The 23036-nt window shown below is 36.0% G+C and overlaps 1 protein-coding gene across 2 annotated transcripts in view; it reads right to left on the bottom strand.

The window, feature by feature from the left end:
- Nucleotides 1-21932, bottom strand: part of IMPG1 (interphotoreceptor matrix proteoglycan 1) — a 145021-nt gene extending 123089 nt beyond the window's left edge. Inside the window, exons 1-2 of one of the 2 annotated variants that reach the window (XM_037844082.1) lie at nt 21866-21932; nt 1668-1901 (exon numbers count right to left, since the gene is read on the bottom strand). In XM_037844082.1, the coding sequence (XP_037700010.1) occupies nt 1668-1901; nt 21866-21932 (301 nt within the window). The remainder of the gene's footprint in view (nt 1-1667; nt 1902-21865) is intronic. The other variant, XM_037844083.1, reaches the window with a different exon arrangement.
- Nucleotides 21933-23036: the final 1104 nt, after the last annotated feature.

Below are 23036 nucleotides of genomic sequence, written 5' to 3'. Positions count from 1 at the left end.
GGGAAACAAGAATGAAAGAAACAAAACTAATCAGGAAAAAAGGGATAAGAATAAAAAAAGTCAGAGCTAAAAATTCAGTTGCAGTAATGGTTTGTTCTACAAATACCTATAGAAAATTCTATTTGGGAATGTTGTAAAGAATCAGAAGTTACATGAAAATAGTTACCAATAGCTGTGTTCATATTCAATGTGATGCAAATACTATATATTTATACTTCTATTTGTGCACAAATGATATTAAATTTACTAGTGTCATTTTCTGATAAATGTGTAGGCACACTCAAAATGAATTATTTACACATGGCCTTGTCTTTTTTTTTTTTTTTTTTAAATTCCTAATGGGCTCTTTGCCTTCCTACATCCGTCATGAAGCATTTACTGAGAACCTGCTATGTGGAGGATCTATGCTGTGCTAGGATGTCAAGGTCCTGATACAATGCACTTGATTTTCTATAATTTGTGTCCTCCTCCTGAATATGATCCAGTACTTTTCATTTCTCTATGGGTGTAGCTTTCTTTACTTCCACATATGAGACAGATAAGGAACATAAAGCTTGATATTTTTGAGATTATTAGTTAATTATGCCTCCCAAACCCAAAGACTCTCCGTCTTTCAGCCATAGATACCAAGAAATTTTCAAGGTGATAGTATCATGAAATGAGTTCTTAGTTGTCATTATGTGCAATGTGTCACAGACTGGAATTGAACCATCTCACTCTGTCAATGTGTTTTAAATGGAGCAGGATGACTATGCCTTTTAGAAAGGAAGCAAACAACTATTGTGATCAAGGTGGAAATCAGTAAACCTCCTCCACTGTCAAATGTAAGATGAATTGAGTATTGGCTTCAGAGAGATAAGATACTTCGCATTAATTGGAGCTATTTGGTGTATTTAATAGCAAGTATCAAAGATTTTTTTTTAAATAAGAAGCCATGGGAATTTTTTCATCAGTGCTAAGTGAATGGAAAGGACAGCCACTGATGGCTATGGTATGATTTAACTCAATAAAGATTTCTGATAATGCTATAAGAACTCTGTTATGCTGTCTCAGAGTAAAAACTGCACTGTAACTCTGCTGGAAACCCTAGTAATTGTGTTGTAAATTCTGTTAACACCCCTGCTTTTTATCTGGATAACCACTGTTAATTTGTGACTCCTCTGCACTTGGATGTACCTCCAGATTTCCAAACTTTATAGGTTTTTGCTGGATTTGCAATAAGCAATTTAAACTTATCAAGAGGGAGAGCGAATATGGATTATAATGTTGCTTTTGAAAAACAAAATCTTAAGTCATAAATCAACTTGCTCAGGTTTCTGATGCTACAATCATCCTGTGCATCTCACTTCATAAGAACTGTATTAAAATTCAGTATTGGCCTTTTGCAAAAATAAAGCTAAAAGGTAAAACCTGGATACCAAGGCTTTCTGGTGACTTGTTAAAGGCCCTAATGATGCAAAAGACACTATTTTAAACCATAAGAGCATATTTCTACCATATTTTGGAATGATTATTACTCATTACTATCCTTTTAGCGGATTGATTTTTATAATTCTTGTGGCCAAATGAGAGAGTGTGGAAGTTTTGAAGTGAAGACAACCTATAGATGAATGAAAGGGAAGGGATGGAAGAACAAAAGGCTAAACAGGTTTCATCTCTTTCCTTACCTCTCAATCTATAATAAGTTTGAAGACTGGCTAAAATCTGTTTCATGGATTCCTGTGGACAGACTTTAACCCCAGCTGGGAAAAATGCTGATCTTTTTGTTCGATGCTTTGTCAAATTGAACATTCGTCTCATGGTTGAAACTTTGTACATTTTTGCAGTACTTTCAGTTGTTTTAATTCTTGGGGCATTGTCTACGTCTTTGGTTTCAGAATGGAATATCTTAGTGGAGATATCTGTAAAAGAGAGATTGATTTCCTGGTGAATATATACATTTATGTGATATACGTGACATATATGGATAAATGAATTAAATAAAATAAAAATTATAATCCTCTGGTTTACAGAGTTTCTACCTTGGTGCAACTGCCGAATGCAATATTCCAATGACAAGGAATTTTCAGAAATAAGGGAATAGTATAATGAGCTGATCAAGTGTATTTTTTTTAAACAATACTCCAAATCATCTTGCCTTTAGGAACTGCCAAATATTGAAACCATTTCCCACACATCTCTCTGAAAACCACTTCTCACTTAGTACCCAAGTCTCCCAAGAGATGCCTCTTTTGATAGCTTTATAATTCAAGTGGGGAAGGATAAAGCATTGTGGAACCCAGAGGTATACTCTTGATGAGGGAGTGGAATGCCTCTCAAAATCTAAGGGAAAAATACAACAAAATAACCTCCCTGTCTGTTAGTAGCAGCCATAGAATTTCTATTTGGGTGGGGCTCAGAGGGTGACAATCTAGTTGATGGTGATTTGGGGCAAGGGCATGTCTTAGAGTTGCATTTACAGAGCAAGTTTGCTGTTATATAGGGGGTGGTGAGAGGAAGGATGAAGGGGAGGGCAGAGAGGAGAGACTGAGGATGTACTAACTCCCTGAGCCATCTTACTGTGCTGCATTGGGTGTCTGTTAGGGTTGGGTCTAGACTTCATTTGTAACTTTCTGGACCCCTCATAATACTAGCTTTCATTCATAGAGCACTTTTTGATGTTTACATTTTTTTCATATGTGTTATCTCATGTCATTCTCACAAAAGCTCTTTTATAAGCAGAATAGATATTTTCCCCTTAATTTATCACCCAATACGATACTGAGGCTTTGTGGTATCAGAGTATGTTAATGGTGTAGCCAGATTTCAAGTTCTGCATTCCCATTCCATCTCTTTCTTTTGATCCATTGCACCATTTGAGAAAGGAATTATTGATGAGTGGTAGGGACTCTATGGCTCCTTGATACACCAAGTAGGTGGTTTAGATATATAGAGACATATATTCCCCCTTTTTAGGTGCTGTATGTTGAATTGGGTCCACTCCTCTACCCCCACTCCCAAGATATATTGAAGTCCTAACTCCCAGTACCTCAGAATGTGCCCTTATTTGGACATAGAATCATTGCAGATGGAATTAGCTAAAATGAGGCCCTGCTAGAATAGGGTGGGTCCTTAATCCAATATGACTAGTGTCCTTATACATGGGAGAAAGGAGAGAACAGAAGCAGAGATTGAAGAGCTGCAGCTATAAGCCAAGGAATGCCAAGGTTTGCCAGCAAACTTCCAGAAGCTGGGAAGAGACTGGGAAGGATCCGCCCCTACAGATTTCAGAGAGAGTATGACCCTGCTGAGATGATACATTTCTGTTGTTTTAAACCACGAAGTTTGTGATGCTTTGTTACTGCAGCCATGGGAAACCAAGACACTAAGGAAGGTCTTGAACCCACATCTGCCCACAAGAACATCAAGCAGAAATCCCAGCAGGATAGCTGGAAAACAACTTAATTCTTGTTGCAAAGCAGAAAACTCCTTCTTCATTACAGGGAGTGGAGAGAATCCTGGTGGGAAAACATATTCTCTGTCACTATGAGGAGTCTTAGAATGCTACATAGGTCTTGAGCAGTTGTAATTCTTAGGGAAGAATCTCAGGGAGGAAGAGAGTTTAGAGTTAATTTGTTCACCTATCTACACCCCAGACCAATTAAATCAATTTCTGGATGGAACACAGGCACCAATAATTTTTGAAGATCCCCTCATGATTCCAGTATGCTGACAGAGTTGAGCAGCACTGTTTTATGGATCTGTAAAGACACTTTCAGCTGAAGAGCCAAGATGATCCATCTCAAACTGATTTAAATAATAAGGGAGTTGTTATTATGTACAAAGGAAGGTCAGAAATAGGGAAGGTCCCAAGTTTGGTGAAAATGGAGCTCCGTCTCTGCCTTTCTGTTATTCTTTTAGCTCTGTCACAGGATGACTGTGTTCTTTGCAGGCTGGATTTCTCCAGTGGCTGTCAGCAGCAATTGGAGCCACACTTTCCCTTGTTCATGCTGAAAAGTAGCCTTTCCCTTAAGTCTGGCTTACTTAAGTCATTTGCCTGGACCAATATCAGGTGCTAAGATTTATGCCCGTGATTTTAGCTTAAATTGAGAAGTCACAGGGCAGGGACTGGGATTACCATGAGTGGCTCTTCTAACTGTGGAGGTTAAGTCAGTTTTCTCTGAGCCAAGTGGGCCGTGTGGCAAAGTGGAAAGTGCCCACACAATGTTGGAGCAAAGTTTAAGAGGTTAGGAACTGTGTAGGCAACCATTAGTGCTCACTGCAGTTATTAAAATGTAAATTTTAGTTCAGCAATGTTGATTTTAGTAACCCTTTTAATCAATTTATAGAGTATCAGAGTATTAATTCATAGTAAAAATTCAGGTTTTGTAATTATATTTTCATTGTTGGCAATAATGAAAGAAAAAATGTGCATCATTGGATAGTTCTATGTCTATCCCATGTAGTGGCAGAGAATAATAAGGGAAACATGGCTCCCCATACACCCTGCACTTCTTCCTTCTCCTCATGGTGCCTGTGGACTGTAAGGGGGAGTCCCATTATTTGCTGGTCCTGCACAATCTTCAGTCCTTTGGGGTTGGGCCTGTTCTTGCTTTTTCTGTTTTGCTGTGGTAGAACTCTCTGAATAACTTGGTTAGTATTTATTCTGCCCTGTCTCAGAGGACAATGACACTGTTCTGGAATTTTCTACCATCAGATTATTTTGGCTTTTAATACTTGCTCACGTCCATACTTCTTACATCCTCCTTGTTTCTTTAGTTTCTTGTAGCACATGAATACTGGACACCTCACCCTGCTCTGTTCTTCTAAGCAATGATAAAGCCAACCACAAGGAACTCACTATGATGATACTTTAGCTTGGGCAGGGATCAGAATCTTCCATCTGTGCCTCCACCCAAGTCATCCTTAGGGAAGTGGTGGGCCAAGGTCTCTGAGAACAGGAATTTAGGATTACCTGGAGCCAAGGATATGTATAAGACAATCCAAACCGGCGAAGTCTGTCCATGTCTGTCTCAAGGATTTCAAATAAAATAAACAAACAAAAAATTAAAGAATTGAAAAATGGAATGTTACAGGTTTCAATGAGGTAAAAAGCTGACATCTATTGATGTGAATGAAAACACTCTTGGGTAAAGCAGTAAGGAGATAGTAGATGCTGTTCGTCAGTGCTGCATAAATTGTAATACTGATGTTGAACTGAACCTTCAAAGACTTTTTTGAATGCATTTTCATGAGTTTGTTATTTTTATTTTATATAAGTATATGGAAAAAGTAGTAAAAGTTGAATGAGAATTGATAGGTGAAAGAACAGCTTTAAAAAGGAAGTATATTTAATAGGAGACTGGAGAATTTTTTGAGGCAGAAAATATTTCTCTAAGATGATGAAAAACATGAGTATGAGGATGAATTGGCTGCCATCAAGAACTGTCTCTGAAAGCTGTTTCAAGTTTCAAAGAGAAGAGAAGGGCAAAGTGATTTCAGAAAAAACAAAACAAAACAAACAAACAAAAAAAACAACAAAAAAAAACTTTTCCTGAGAAGGAGAAGGTTATAAAAATTTAATTAAATATTATGAAGCTGGAAAAATGCAATTGTAATATTTTAAAGTGTATGTTAAATGACAGGAAAGCAATCTTTAAGCCAGTAGTTTTGGTGAACTGTCATATCACTGGATAAGGAAAAGACAAATATGGAAATTAATATACATTTGAATATTTGGAACTTTTAAATACCGATGAGGAACAGCTGTAGTGTTCATGGACCTTACTTTCCAAATTTAATGTGAATATGTTCTTATTTGTGAAAAAAAAAATCATATATCACTCAACTGCTCGAAATGTTTTTTAGTGCTGATGGTGTAAGAGGCTGGGCACCAGCTCTATTGCTGCTTGACCTCTCTGTGCCTGTGCTCAACCTCTCTGTGCCTGAGTTTCTTCATGTATAAAATGGGGAATAATAATAATACCTCCCTTATAGGGTTTCTGTGAGATTAAATGAGTTAGTGCATGGAGAGCCCTAAAAAACAGTCTGGCACATTGTAAGTGCTCAATAAAAATTCCTTTATCTGACAATCCATGCATCTATTACCTGGCATCTTCCTTTCTAATATGTCTTTCACTATACCCTTCCTCAGTCCTCACACTGGACCTTGCATGTGCATTAAAGTCTTCTGTGCTTCCAAGATTCAATGCCCATTGCATACATATCAGCTCCTTCACATGGGAGGGCCTTTCTCTACTTCTCTGTTTGTTGGGCTCCTACTTTTCCCCTAAGGGCCAGCTCAAATGCTATCTTCTTCTCCTAAGCTTTCCAGATCCCACATTGAGAACTCACTCATTGCTCCCTGTGTTCTTCCAGTGTGGCTATTGCATTCACTGATTCACCAAAATTCAGTAAGTAAATATTTGTCTCAGGTCCACAATGATATATAGCAGTAAATTAGATGAACAAATGCCATGGAACTCTTGTTGCAGTGCTTGCTTTGTCCTGCTTGCATAATAATTATATATATGTGAGTTTCCTCCTTTTGACTGCAAATAACTTGGGGATCTGTATTGTAATCCTACCCTTCCCCCAACCACCTTCCTTGGTGTTTGCCTAGTACAATGACTATGCAATACATATTCATTAAGTAAACTAATGAGAAATGCTCATGGAAATATTAATGGATCTTTTACAATGGAGATATGGATTAGATTTGTTTTAAAAATCATTAGACTGTGAAAAATAGCTTCATGTGTCCTGCCCACTTACATTATTGCAACCTCCCTTTTAAATTTCTGCCTCCGTCCACAGTCTCTATTATTAAGGCTTAGCACACAGTCATCTTATTTAAGAAAATATCCTAAGAGAAAAGAAAAAGAAAAATTTCCTTTGTGAATTAACAATAACGGAATAGAAAGGAGATGGCTTATGCACAAAATATATTTTAGTAAAGTCTGCATTTTCAGATAATTTTAATATAAAATGGATTTTTATATCCATAAATAGATAAATAAGTAATAAATGGAACCAATTAAAAACATGGGTATCAATGAGGAAGAATTCCAATACGGGCTGGCTCTTTAGGATGGTATACTCCCAACTCTCCTGTCAGGCAAAACCATAACCCTGGTCAAATCCAATCCTCTGTCTACTCTTCACCCTCACTCTTACAGCTGAACAAGTCAGGAGAAAAACAACCACTAGGAGTCACTTTAAATTTATGACTATGAACCTCAAGTGATCCTTAAAATCATACTACTTTTCATTTTTCTGGTCCATTCAGTTTCCTACTCTCCTGGAGAACCGTGTACAACTTGTATTTTCTCACATCTGTAGCTCTGTGCTCATTCTCACTCTCAGTGGATGAACTTGCTTTCCGTTTTATTGAGAACCAGGGGAACTGAAAGAGGACTTCACGATCTCCAGCACCACATCTACACACTAGCTGCGTCTGTGCTCAGGCACTCTGCTTTCCCTCCTCTATTTGGTGAACAGTCTGTGCTACTATCTAAGGCTGACTCCTTCACTTATGAACTGGCTTCTATTTTTTTCTCTCTCAAGGACATGCTCCAGAAACTCTCCTTTCACTCTCTTACATCATCAATTTCCCTCCTTCTACGGGACTATTCCTGTCGGCATACAAACATACTTTTATTTTCTCTTCCATTAGAAAAAAAACCTCTTTTGGTATCACCCTCCAGCTACTGCCCCATCAGAGTTTTGCACTAAGTGTTAATAGAAAATCTGTTTTTACCTCCTTTGCTAGAACAAAACAAGGTCTTACATGAGTGAGGATTCCCTGACATCACATGTAAGGTTATCGACCTTCTTTTTCCTTTCATTTTCTTTTTTTTTCAATATTTGCACATGCTCGTAGAGCCTGGTGTATTCAACATGTAAATGTGACACTTCACCAGAAGGTGTCACTATCTAACATATAATGTACTGAAAACTAAATATCGGAAAAGAAAATTACTTTGAGTTTGGAATTTGACATGTTGAGTATTTAAAGTTGTTGGGGATGCAACAAATTTGTGTTAGGTGGTGATTTGGTAGCAAAATAGACCACTTGAAGAAGGGCTGAGGCTTACTTAACACAGTGGTAAGAGCTTTCCTTGGGCTGGGAGGTTCTAACAAAAGACCTGCCAGATGGAAGATGTTTAGGTAAGTAGGAGGAGGACAACATGCTCCTGGATAGGGCAAGCTCCAGCAGGCTAAGACAAGGGGTTGACACTAAAGGTTTAAGTTGAGGAGGGTCTGTTTTAAATTCTTTAGCCACTGTGGCATGGAGCTGACCCAGATGCCCCAACCCAGCATAGCTATGACAAAATACAAAGGGAAATGAAAGGAACAACCGCTGAATGAAAAAAGCATGGTTATTTTATCCTAAGAAAAAGTCAAATCTGGCCCAGGACGGCAGTAGCAGCTCTGAAATACTGGGCTTTTGACCATTTATTTAGTGTTTTACATTAGGTTTGTATTGCCCGAAGAATGTCTACTAGCTAATGTGAAGCCTATAGCCCTTCAGTCAAGAGTATCTTTTCTACTGCAGGTTCTAGTGTGGTGTCTACATGGCCTCGATGCTGACCAGCATCCTGGAAACTATTGTAGGTCACAGCATCACCCTGTCATGTCACTGAAGAGTTTATTTTTTCCCTTCGAGTACAGTTGTAGAATGCTTGTAAAGTTTGACTTCAGGGTTCTGCTTTGTTCATTAAGCTTTGTTCAGTTTTCCCGGTTATATATTCAAGTAGATCCTTATCAACCAGTGTGGACCACTCCTTTCCAAATCCTCTCTTCTAGAGGAACATTTTCTAGCCATCTAACACTATGAGATTACGATGTAGGCCTACTGTAAATACAGCGATGATACACACAGCAGTAAAAGGAGGATGGGGCTTTCAGGGAAACTTTGCTATGCAAGCAACAGCCATTGGTATAAGTACTTAGGGAGCCCATTATGCTTTCCTCAGGGAAAAAGGCTCAATGTCTTAATGAATGAATTAAAGGAGCAGAGACAAAAATTACTGGAATTAATACAGAACAAAAATCTACATTTAGAGAACAGAACTCCATAGAGAGAAAGTGGATAACATTTCAAGACCAATGAATAATGATGGTAAGTTTTTAAAAAAATCATAATTTAATTCTGCATAAGTTTCCCTGACCTTACCAAAAAAAGAGTGAGGGGCTGTGGCCTTTATGCAAATGCTCTGCTTGGGTTTGTGATTTATTTTATCCCTGCCTCCCCCTACATTAGTAAAAATTCTCAATTATACACCTGAGAAATTTTCTTCAAAGAGCAAAGGCGACTAAATGTGCTTTGTGCTTAACATATGTTCAACATATGTTATCAACAAATTACACAGATTTACCAAATACGTTGTTTGATGCTATTTCAGAAAATTGCATGGGTTTTAAGCACACTGTTTTCTGCATGATCAAGTGGAGTACACGGAAGCTTCTACAATTTGCTTTCCCCTTCTCCTCCTACATGTAGTTCCCAATTAAACTTAAACAATGTCAGCCTCAGCCTGTGGCCTGAGAGTCAAATGTATTGGGATGAATTATACAAAAGAGGGACTTAGGAATTAAGTAAACTTGCAGTGATTTCCTTTAAAGAAATACGAAGTAAGTAAACTCTAACAATGGTCAGCATGCAAGCTGATTATCACTAATACATGGGGTGGATGCCATACCATTTCCATCCCTGAAGCATTTGAAAATTGGATGCCATCACAGCCTTATCTCCCAAACTGGTATTTGTTCAGCAACACCATTCCCAACTATGAATGAAAATCAGTGCTCCATTCTCTCAAAGAATTAGAGAAGTACTGCATATACAGCATTGTTACATATATTGCCACCAAATAATGAAATTCTAACTACTCAAGGAGAGCAGAACTGGAATAGATTAAACAGAAACAGCTGTAAATCTCTTCCTGTTAAATGTTCTGACAAATACGGATATCACAATTCTTGCAGAGTAAGTGAATTTTATTTTATCTCTCTGGGGGGCTGAGATTACAGTAAGATAATTTTGCCCCTTCCTGAACCACTTCCTGAACTTGGGAAAATAATTAATCTCACTATGCTTTAGTCTTCTAACCTAAAAAGGGGATAATAATAATTCTAATGCTAGAACACTAGAACACTAACAGATTAGTGTTCTCATGTTATATGGTTTTGCTTTGTTTTGAAGATTATATGAGGAAATTGATGCTAAGTTTCATTTTAAAGAGTAAATGAAAAAAATAGATGTCAAGAGTTTTGCAGAAGGCCTGGCACATTGTTAGCTATTATTGTGATCTGACAGATATAGCAAATAAAAATACAGAATGCTCAGATTTTAAATTCAGATAAACAACAAATAATTTTTTTTTAGTTTAAGTTCCGTGCAATATTTGGGACATATGTATACTACAAAACTTTTCATTGTTTATCAGAAATTGAAATTTAACTGGGTATCCTGTATTTTATCTGGCAACCCAATATATAAAGGAGGTTTGTGACAAGATTCTTGCTCTCAAACAGCATAAATTTCAGCAGATAACCAGATGACATATCCAAATGTAGCAACTGATAGATTAAAGAATAAAGATGCTATGAAGATTAAACAGTTAATAAGAGGTATTGTGAATACATTTATTCCAAAAATTCACTTAGATGAAATACCTTGATTCATAGAAATGTAGAACTTATCAGCACAGACCCAAGAATAAATAGAAAACCTGAATAAATGTAAACAATGTACATTTTTAAAAAATGGAATAAATGATTAAAATATGACATGCAAGTTGGGAAGGGTGTGAATGAAGTTAAAGTACAATAAGGCCCTTGTATTATCAGGAAGAAGAGTAATGGTATTGATTAATGTCAGACTTTGATATGATAAATACCAATGTCATCATTTCCAGAGTAACCACTAAAAGAAGAGAAACTATGCATAACTTCCAAACTAGTGAGGAAAACAAAATAGAATGATTAAAAAAATGCAAAGTTAATCCAAACAAACCTAAGAAAAGAGAGGAAAAAATAGTGTGGGTGGAATTAATAGAAGCACAAAATAAGATGGGAAGTTTAAACCTGAATACATGAATAATTATATTAAATGTAAATGGACAGAATGTTCCAGTTAAAAGACAGATTATCAGACTGGATTTTAAAAAGTCCCACTATATAAGGTTTGAAGAGACACATCTAAATAAAAAGATACAGAGAGGTTGAAATTAAAAGGATAGAAAAAAGTTATAATACACAAACACTAATCAAATGAAAATTGGTACAGTTATATTACTATCACATGAAGTCAGGGGTATGCTCGTAAATGTTTAATAACTGGTTCTGGGTTTGGGAGCAGTGGGGTTGAAACATAACATAAGCTGATTTCCATTATATTAATACTCCCACCAAGGCTGTTTTCAAGCTACCAATATGACATAACTGAATGCTGAATTTGGAAGAGATGTGTATTGGCTCTTGCACTTTACCATGAGCCAGTTCCAGCATGCTAGGAGATAAAGTTCATTATTAGGCAGAAAGCATTCAAAGATGAATATAGACACATCATAATGATAAAAATTAAAAATCATTAGAAAGATGTAATACATTAAAATTTCACACACTTAACATAATCTCAAAATTTATAAAACAAAAATTGACAGAATTATGAAGAAAGAAAAACCGACAATAATAGGTGTGTTTTAAGGTATCTTTCTTAGAAACTGATAGCTCAAGCAGATAAAATAAATAAGGATATAGATCCTTATCGATCAAACTTGACCTAATAGACATATATGGAACATTTTATTTCCAAGCTCTAAAATGTATGTTCTTTTTTGAGTACAGGGAGAACATATAAAAAATTGGCTATACAATGGATTTTCAGTAAATTTAAAAGGATTGATATATGTTATCTCAGACCAACAAGGTATTAAACTAGAAATCAGTTTTTAAAAATGACTGAAAAACTCCATACAGTTGGAAAGTTAAAAAGATTCCTTATAAAGAACCTGTGCTGGTTTGAATCTATTACATCCCCCATTAACAAACATTCAAGGAAAAAATATTGCAGTTTCATAGAAATTCTTACAAAATCTGACAAGTAAAGTGTGAGAAAAAAAATTGTGATCCAATCTTGAATGTAACAATTTGAAATAAAATATTAGCACGTTGAATCCAGCAATCCATAAAAAGTTTAAAATATCATGACCAAATTAGATTTATCTAAGGAATTTAGGGTTGGTTTAATATTTGACAATTACAGGCAATTTATCACATTAATGAATTAAAACAGAAAAAAAAACAACAACAAAAAACATTTGATAAGCCCAATAGATACAGTAGAATTAATCATTGAATTTCTGATTTATTCATGATTAAATAAACAAAACTCTTAACAAATTAGAAATAGAAAAGAACTTTCTTTACCTGATAAAGGGCATTTACAAAAACAAAACAAACAAACAAAAAAGCCAAAACAAGCATCATGCTTGATGGTGAAATATGAAAGCATTCCTTTTAAGATAAGTAACAAGGTAAGGATGCCTGCTCTCACTATTTTTCTTTATACTGGATGGCTTATGAAAATATAGAGAAATGAAAGACAGAACGATTGAAAAGGAAGGAACAAAATTCTCTTTATTCACAAATGAAATGATTTTTAAATAGAAAACTTCAAAGAATTATTAGTGACTTTTCAGAATTAATTAGATTGTTCAGCAAGGCTATGGAATACAAAGCCAATGTGAAAATCTCCATTGCCTCTTCACATAGAAAATGTAATAAAAATACCATTTACAATATCATAATTAATATAAAATACCTAGGGATAAATCTAAGATGTGGAAACTATTTATTAAAACAGTCATGCAAATTTATTAAAATGTATTTGATAAAAGGAACGATTTTCCATATTTCTATATAGGAAGACAACATTATAAAGGTATCAGTTCTCACCAAATTGATCTCTAGATTTAACACAATTCCTATCAACCCCCAACAAAGTGTTTTGTGGAACTGAATGAGCTAATTGTTAATTTTAGCCTATATTATGGACAAGCAAAGGGTTAGACACTTCTGTGGAACTAGAACAAGGCCAGGAAAACATTCTTTACAAGATATTAAGATCATTATAAATTTTTAATAATTAAAACAATGTGAAATTGGCTCAAGGATAATACAATGGAATAAATATCCTAGATAAACCCATGCTTATGACAGAAGGCCATAACAGAACAAAGGATAAAGGAGAAACTATCCGATGTATGGTGCTAAAATAATTGATATTAGGAAAATGAAATTCTTTCCTTACTTCACATCACACAAATAATTGTCTTAAATATGAAAGCAAAACTATACAACTTTTATAAGACTATATAAAAGAATACTTTCATAACTTGCAACAAGGAAGGATTTCTTAAACAAGATAAAAAAATACAAGCTATGAAATTAAAAGACTGTTAAATTCAACTACATTAAAATTGAGAATGTCTGTTCAACAAAGGATATCATTAAGAGAGTAAAAAGACAAGCTACAAGTTGGGAGAAGATATTTGAATGATACATAACTTCAAAGGGGTGGGCATTCAGAATTTTAAAAGAATTCCTCTGAGTCAATAAAAAGTCAGGCAATACTAATCATGAGTAAGGATTTGGAAGAAGAGGACCTCTGACCCACTGCTGCTGGAAGTGCAAATGGAACAAACACAGAAAACTGCTTGTTGTTACCTGGTAAAATTGAAGTCATGCATACCTTGTGACCCAGCATTCCTCCCCTAAGTCAATATCCTAGGGCACACATACATGGGTGTTTGTACCAATGTTAGCTGTAATAGCAAAGTCCATCAAGAGAAGAACCAATACGTTGTGATTATATTCACACCAGGCAAGAGTGTGTCTCCGACACCTCTCATGTACCATCTCAGCTCTCTTAGTTTCACCTCTCTCTGGAGTTAACTCCTTATAGGCTCTAAGCCACTGTAGGAGAAATAAGCCCACAGCTCCTCACTTCACACCCATGCCATGGCGCCTATTGTCTCCTGCCTGAGAATCTTCCATTGCTGCTGGGGTGTGAGAAGAATGAGTACTTACTGGCAATCCATAGATGTGCACACTGGAGGTGCAGGGAAGTTAATGTTTGAGTCAAACCTTTGAGGAGACCTCAGATGACTTCTTCTCCATTTACCCCCAGGCCCCCACGCTCAGGAAATTTGTCCTGAGATTTTGTAGATGGTCCTCTGAGACCAGGTGATCAGTTGTACTTAAGACCAATTGGAAAGCATCATTATGTTGACTCTCCCTTTTTAATTGCCTCACTCCCCTTTTTTTTCACTCCTGCTTCTCAGGAAATGCACTGAGATGGAGAGTAACAGGTAAGGTTTTGTCTCAGAGTCCATTATATGCAACAATATGGATGGATCTTTGAAATATGACGTTGGGTCAAAGAATCAAGTCATAGGAGAACACAACAGCATTATTTCACTTATGTAAAGATCAAAAACAAGCAAAAACAAGAAATATATTATTTAAGGGATATAGCCACTGATGGAAATACTAAAGACTAGCATGGACATGATTAACACGAAATTTATGACAGTGGTACCTTTGGCGTGGAACAAATGGGAAGAGATCTTGGGAGAGCATAGGAGGACTTCTAAGATTCTATATACTAAGATACTATTTAATCTGGGGGTGGGAATTTTATTATTAATTGTTTAAATTATATAGATTTCTTTATACACCCTTGATGTGTATTTTCCATTTAAGGAAACCTGTATAAAGCACTGAGTCTAGCCCATGGCAGAGCCTCAAGCAGTCTTTATAAGTAAGACTGGAAAGGAAGGTGGAGGCCAGTTAATAAACGGCTTCAAATGAAATTATTTGGAGTTTATTCTGAAGGCAGGGGGAGAATTTGATAGTTCTTTTCTTGTTTTCAAGAAGGGGAAGGTGGTGTATAATGGATAACAAGGCCAGTTAAAACTAAAGAAAGTCAATACTATTTCTTAAATAGTATTGACAAGAGTTGGCACTGACTGGACAGTTCTCTTGGGTTTGGGAAAAGGACATGTCAAAGGTCATAGGACCTGAGTGGTCCCAAGCAGTAGATTTAGAGGACTGAGAGTGTGGTGGTTTAGAGGCTATTATGTGCCCCAGAAAAGCCCATGTTCTTTTAATCCACTGCTTTGGGTGCAGACCTGTTGTGGGTGGGACATTTTGGTTAGGTTATTTCAATTGAGATGTGATGCAGCCCACCCAAGGTAGGTCTTAATCCTTTTACTGGAGTCCTTTATGAGAGGACAAAGGACAGAAAAAGCCAAGTGAGTTTGGAGAGAAAAGCCCCGGAGAAGCTGAGAGAGGACCCACAGAAGCTCAGAGAGAAGGCCACTGGAACCAGGAGCTGAAAGCAATGAAATCCGAAATCCGGGAAGGAAGGACCAGCAGACGCTGGCCATGTGCCTTGCCATGTGACAGAGGAGTCCCAGATGCTCACAGCCTGTCTTCAGAATCCAGGTATTCTCCAGTTGATGCCTTGAATTGGACATTTTCACAGCCTTAGAACTGTAAATTTGTAAGCTAATAAATCACCATTGTAAAAGCCAATCTATTTCTGGTACATGCATTCTGGTAGCTTTAGCAAATTGAAACAGGCCATGGGATGAAGTTGAAACTGGATTAAAGAGGCACTTGTGCACTAAAACTGATAAATCAATAGTACGCTGAAATAGGCCCATACTGGCTCTCAGTTCCTGTCATATTGGTAGTTTTAAATTGGACATGGTAGGTGTATTTACACCATGGACATCGGTAAACACTACAAATAAGGTATTTTTTCTTCCTCAAGAGCTGGTTGCTAAACATTTTTCAGCACACCACTGGTTGGTAGAATTAGGTGACAAATTGGATACGAGGAAGAGAAGGATGCCTTAGATGACACCAAAATTCCTGCCTTTAAAGATATGTATGGAAGATGATGGCATGAAATAAGATTTACACAGGACACAGAGTAGTTTGTGCCAGAAAGAGGGTGTTGATGATAGCAAGGAGAACTAGATGGACATGGTCTCTGACCTCATGGAGCATTTAAGTAGTTTTTAACAGCATGCTTATCGGAATAATCTGCAGAATTTTCAAAATACGCATTCTTGTAACCTATTTGTGCCCTAATAGATTTTAGGACTGTTTTATTCAGAATGGATAAAAGATTGAAATAATCTAAAAAAAGAGAATGATTATGCAAATCATTCTAAGAACTCTATTAAATAATGAGACACTTTCCTCCAAACTGAAAATATAATTATGATATAACATTTACTTAAAAAAAAAAGCTATTAAAGCAATTCTCACACATGGCTGCTTAAAAAAGCTTTGCTACTTGGGCCAATTAAATCAGAATCTTCAGAGCTGGAGGCCCAGAATTGGTGTTTCTACCCACGTGGAGAACCACTGCATTAATGTCTCTAGGCTGAGGAAGTGAAGTCAGTGGAAGAGGAGACTGGCAAAGGAAGGTCTTGGGAGAATTGGTTGTACATGAAATTAAAATCGGGGTAGATAGGGTTAACATCAGCAAATAGCTGAAGCCTTTTTATTTTCTCTGAAACAAGGGAGAATGAGAAGAATTTGGATAAAGATTCAGAGAAACTTTGGAGTGGAAAGAACAGAAGTCAAATGACTTCAATCTTCTCACTAAGTAAGAGGAGGGGGTAATACTATTGGCAGACTAGTTGCAGTTATTTTAGTAGCTCACTTTTATTGAGCATATTTGACTATTTCATTGGTCTTCATCACAGCCACATTAGGCAGACACTATTATTATTCCTGTTTTATAGATGAGGAAAACATAAAATAGAGATAATGTATGAGAATGAGCAACTTGCCAAGGTCACATAGCTAGTAGGTGACTGAGCAGAGACTTAAATCCTGTTCTGTGAAGCCCTTAAAAGCTTTTGCTCTTAACTGCTCTGTAATTATCGCTTCTGTGAATGGGCTTGTTAATGGGCTTTAGGCTGTAGGAGAGGGAGAAGGATTGTAAATCTGGTTAGGGGACTAAGTCAGGAAATCAGAGACGAATAAGGCCGTGGAATGGCTTGGAGGGCCCAGCTAAGGTTACGCTGGATGAACCTGTTTCATGGAAGTATTCTGTTTATTGGGTTTCTCTAGTAACGCTTGGCAGCTCAGGGATCAAAGTGGAAAAGTGAAAGTTGAGTTTCCCAGAGTGGGATTAACCAAGCAGGAGGGGCTGAAGGTCAAGGAGTAAGGTTTCTGTTGTAAAACAAGAAGACTTTTGAGAGATGTTCATGATCTGACCATGGGGCCTAGGATTGATACCCAGGAGACTGAGGCCTGGATGGGGCTGATGAATTGGAGCAATTTGGAGAGGCTGAGGCACTGGGGTATTTTGATGAGACTTTAGGAACATTTCTTAGCATCCTCTGCCTAAGCTTCCTCACCAGAAATGAGCATATTGTTGACCATTCAGGAAATCTTAAAAAGTAAGATTAATTAAAATTTGCTTGAGCATGTATAAGAAAAGTGTGATATTAACCTAAAGAATTATTAACATGATTATTGTCTTCAAAGTGTTTTGATCAGATCTGAGCTGGTCTGAATACAATGAGTTAGGCATAGATCCACTGGGTTTCATAGTAGGGCTTCATTAAATGTAACTTGTTTGTTCATAAATTCAGCAGGAAACTAAGACAGACAAATTAGCCCCACACATGTTATTTTCTGCGTAAAGTTAAAGTATTTCTGAAATGGAAACTTTTCATTAATTTTTGAGATCCTGACTTTTCTCCACAAAAATTGCCTTTTGGGTTAGTTTCCTTTTACCATTCTTCTAGAAGCAGTTATGAAAATACATGACAGCAGAGGCTGCAGAAAGGGGACTTAAGATGACTGAATGAAGAAAACCAAGTCAGAATGAATGGGGATGATGTCACAAAGACACACGGAAAGACTTTGTTTTCTCAAGAATAACAGTGTAAAGGGAAGAATTTTAACCTACTGAATACAATCATATGCTTAGTGGCATTTTATCACTATTTTGTAGCTCTTTCATATTCTTCCTACACTTGCTGTGGCCAGATGTGAGATGCAGCAAGGGGAATACATTCTAAATAAATAATTACAGAGGTGCATGCCCTAGTTCAGAGCTTGCCAGTGGCATTTCCATATATGAATTCTCATTACCAGGGCTGTGCCAATCAACCACAACAACTCATTGTAAGATAAGCTTTTGCATGTAGGTTGCTCTGAACTCAGAGCAAAGAGTGCGTTCTCCCACCCCCATCCATTATTAAAATGGTTTTATCTGACTCAGTGCTCTTGTTTTGCGGTGCTGAAATCACAGCCTTAGATGAAAAGATCTTCTCTGACAGTGAGCTCAGACCCAGAGGTTGTTGAAAACTGTTAACTTTGAAAGGTTAAAACTCACATTGTAGTTGGATATTTTTCCTTTCTTTCAACAAACTGTTTTGTGGTATTTTAGGGGTTGGTGTAACCAGTTCCCTCCCCACAACTGCAGAAGTGCATTTTCTACCCTTGAGGCAAGGAGAGGTGGTGTGGAAGGGACCTCGGTCACCCCGGAGTTTGATACTTCACAATATAGTGATGAGTCCAGAGTTTTTATTATGGTCATTACAATGTATGTACTGAGCTATATAAATATAGCAATTATTGTGAAAAACAAACTTTGAAGTCCTTGGTCCTCAGATGGAGTCCTTTATAACAGCATAAAATCTGTGAAAATGATTGTGGCACCAAAGATATATAGGATCTGAATTTCCAATGATGATTAGCATGCAAATACAGTTGAAATTTGAGGAGACTGCACTGTCATAATTGACAGAAATGACCTAGAAAGTAATAGGTCATGTCAACCCTGCCTAATTAGCTCACACATTTAATAGTCCTTTAATGTGATTAGCGAAACAAGCATAAGGCAGAAAATGCTTTTTATTGTTTAAAGCAACTATTTAATTTAATAAATGGCTTCAAGTGTGTTGCCACATTTTGTTCATATGTACACAGTGTCTTCAATTTACACAGCTTTGACTATAAGGACATATCAGATATAATTGGGAAAAAAAATCTGTCTTGAACCTTTTAAATACCACTACCTTGAGACTGCAGCACAGATGAACAAAGTATAGGCACTACAATGTTAGGTGATTGCCATTTGGCAGGCATCTCAAGGATACAAGTGAAGACGTGTTCTCTGTAAATGGAGCCACAATGAGGGAAAATACCTTTCAGTGTAATTTTATGAAATGAGAACATATCCCTGTGGTAAAGAACTTACAAGAAGTAGAATGTCTCCAAATGCAAATTTCCTGACATTTCACAGTTACTAAAATAATTACCCTACCTTGGTGAACTAATAATAACTTAGTTAAACGTTTCATTTAGTATAACCAAATGTAATGTAAAAGACATACTCTGATAAATACCATTTCCATTATAGGGCTTGGCAAGAGTAGATTTTCTCTCTTTCCTCCGTCTCCCACACATCAGAATATCACAAGAAATGAGACGAAATTATTCATGTGAATTGGAAAGGTAAGAGCATAAAGCAGTGCCATGCACGTCATAGCAACTGGCATCCCCATTATGAATCCTGGCGAGAAGAGCCTTGGTATCTTGAAGTAATTGTTCTTGGAAATTCTTAAACTATCTTTCTTTTGTTGGACTGAAACAATTTTATTTAATGAACTTTGTGAAACCAAAGCCATTTTCACATTTATGTAGCTCAAGAAAGACTATATGCAGAATCTGCAAAACTTAAAGGAACATTTTGAAAACCAGCATGTCTTTGAATCTCTTTATATTTAGTGTTTGATATTGGGTCCATGGTAAATAAACACTCTGTGAAATTAAATTGGGAAAAATCACCTAAGGGCATAGGAAACCTTTGGAGATGCAATTGGCAACAGGAATCACATACCATATAATTGTTTATATTGCTTTGACCCAACAATTTTACTTTAGTTTTTATAATAACAAATTAGTAGAAACAATTATTCCTCTTTTGAGTCTTCAGATAAAGCAAATCATGAGATGTCTACCTAAAGGAACATTGTGCAGCCAATAAAATAATGCTTGTCTAAAATAGATAGTAATGCAAAACATTCATATATTGTAGTAGAAGTACAAAATGCCTGAAGTAAAATTGTGAGTGATAGAATTTCAATTACGTAAAATTTAAATAAGCCTATCTAGAAAAAGACTGAAGAAACATATGTAGGTGTTAACATAGGTTGGGTTTGGATAGAAGGATTATTGCTAATTTTTTCGTATCTTTTTTATTCAAATAATATATATATATATTTAAAAAAATAAAACTGTTGAATTGACCTAAACACTCACTTAACAGCTAGTTGTAGTTAACTGAACCCTTCTTCTCTTCTCACAAACCATTTTCTATGTAAATATGATGGCTAATTAGTCACAAATGGGAAACCAGTTTGACTGAGGTACTCTAATATAGACATCACAAAATGAAGATGAACAGAAATTCTTACAGAATAAAAAGCCCCAAACAAGTAACATATTAGGATTTTTTTATTATGCAGTTATGGAAGTAGGCATATTGAAAATTGTAGTGGGTTTTTGGTGAACTTATTTGGTTTAACTTGCTATATATAATTATTCTATTTATAACAGTGTGTTAGGGATGATAAGTAATATAAGCAAATAGAAAAAATAGTTAAATTGGTTAACATAATTAAGCAAACAAAACTGATTTGCCTGGTCAAGTCTATGACGCAGACAAATTGGTTGGCTTTAGCAGATTCAGTTCAGAACACACTGGAATCTTATCATTGGTTAGTAATTAATATGTATTTATAAACATAAAAAAATATGTAATTGAAAATTGAAAGAAAATATAACTAAACTTTTGCTTATCCACTATCATTCATAGCTAACAAAACATAAAGGAAATGTTAATACCATCTTTTCTAGAAAAATTTTTCTCCCTCCAAATGTAACCACTAAGAAGTAACTGATGGAATAATGGTTATTTTGTGACTTACAAATGCGACAACTTATTTGTTTTACTTTTCTTTGGACATCTTCAAAACAATGCTTCCATTAACATGTTAACTGTCTAAAGATGTTGTCTCTAAAGAAGAACTGAACATTACTGATTTCTAAGGTCCTAGAAAGATTGAATTCACTGTAATGAATCAGCTTATCTTTAATAAAAAGGTCAAGCTTTTTTCAGGTTTCAAAAAATAAAAATACTTTATTTTTCTTAAATATACCTGTTGGGTGCTTGCTTTAATTTCATATTCAGTTTAAGAATTGCCTTAAGACCAGTACACTGCCATGTTCTTTTATGCATACTACTTTGAAAACAGCCAAGTTTTTGAGTTGGTTGTCATCAAGAACTGTGAAGATGAAGCACACTTGACATTCTCTAAGCTAAAGCAATTAATGATTTAATTACGAGAAGGTAATAAATATTTTTTGTCTGATCATGAATGACTTAAAATACTAATTTCATGTTTTAGATTTTATTTGTTTGTTTAAGTGGATAAGTGAATTGGTTAATCTACGTAACAGACCTGCTTGATGTTATTAATATTAATGATACTAATTTGCATTCAGTGTTTTTTAACACTCAAAGGGTGCAAGTCATCTTCTATTGTGTTAACAAAAATCGCACTTAACATTTTTGTTCAATCAAGTGAACCCTCCCCATCTTTTTTTTTTTTCCTTTACGTTAAATCAATCAGTGAACCAACATTTTATTCAGGGCCTTCCCTGGTCTAGGCCCCTGAGATAAAGTGGTGGCCTTGTAGATTCTAAATATTACTGCATTTCTATGGAATTTATAGATAAGCAATTTAAGAAAGATACAGACATATAAATAACTTACCTTTGGTTCCTTGAACTTGGAGAAAAATCCAAAAAACAAAAACAGCTCTTCTAGTTTCCAAATACATTCTGGCTTTTGAGCCTTGGTAATTCTGGTAACAATCACAGAACAACCCCAAATCTCATTTTTAAATAAATAAAATGACAGATATGGGAAACATATTTGAATATTGGTATCAACTGAGTGAAGACAACCTTCTTGGTTTACCTTATTGAGGGTGCTAATTTATGGGGAAACTGCAGCAGTGCCTGTTTCTGGAATAATCTGCTTATCTTCCCCTCAGGTGTAATCTCTGTTTAAGGGCCAGCTGGAGGAACCTTTATCTCATTAACCTTCTGGAAGGAGCATCTGTCAACCTAGCTCCAGGACCCTGATTTTCATTATAAACAAGTGTCTACAGACAGGAGGAATGTTTTTTCTTAGTCACCTGTTAACAGTGATGCAAAAAGCCAGGGGAAGTCCTGCCAAATGCAGAGGAAGGCTGACAGTTAGGGTCAGATGTTTTCTAAAATGATATGCTCAAGTAACAGTCCACGGAAAGAACTTCATTGCTATCCCTGGAAATATGTGCTTATTCAGTGTTATCCTTAGAGACTGCAAAGCTGTCTCCATTCTCATAGAAATTTCTGTAAATCACTTTCTAGACTGATTTTAATTTTTAAATCTGTTATTCATACACAGAGTTTAAGGAATCAAATAGTTCTACAAAGTCAGTGTTAGTGTAAAATAATGATGCCTGCCTCCTACTAATCTCCCATTCCTCAATTTAAAAGCCAACCATTTTTGATTCTTTAAGCTAATTCTTCTGTAATTATCATTCATGATCTCTAAACAGTTTGCTTCTATTACAATATTTTTTGGTTAACTTTTAGGCATTTTTAAGTAATGGATATTGAGAATATCTTACCTTCCTCATATACTCCCCTCACTTTCCATAAACATGTAAACATCTCACCCTTCAATCCTTTCACCTCAGTATTATTCTAGCTTTAGTTTATTGAATATTTAATTCAATTTTATATTATCATGACTACGGTTTATTTCTAGCTGAGTCATGGAGTATACTGTAATTACACACATGTTTTGAGCTCTCATGTTGTGATAGGCACTGTTCTTAAATATTTCTGTAGATTACCCATTTACTGCTCAATACAATGTTATGAGGTAGGTA

The sequence above is a fragment of the Choloepus didactylus genome, chromosome 7 (assembly GCF_015220235.1).
Source record: "Choloepus didactylus isolate mChoDid1 chromosome 7, mChoDid1.pri, whole genome shotgun sequence".
Lineage (NCBI taxonomy): Eukaryota > Metazoa > Chordata > Mammalia > Pilosa > Megalonychidae > Choloepus > Choloepus didactylus.
Note: the sequence above shows the minus strand (reverse complement) of the source record. Positions and strands in the feature narration are given on the sequence as shown.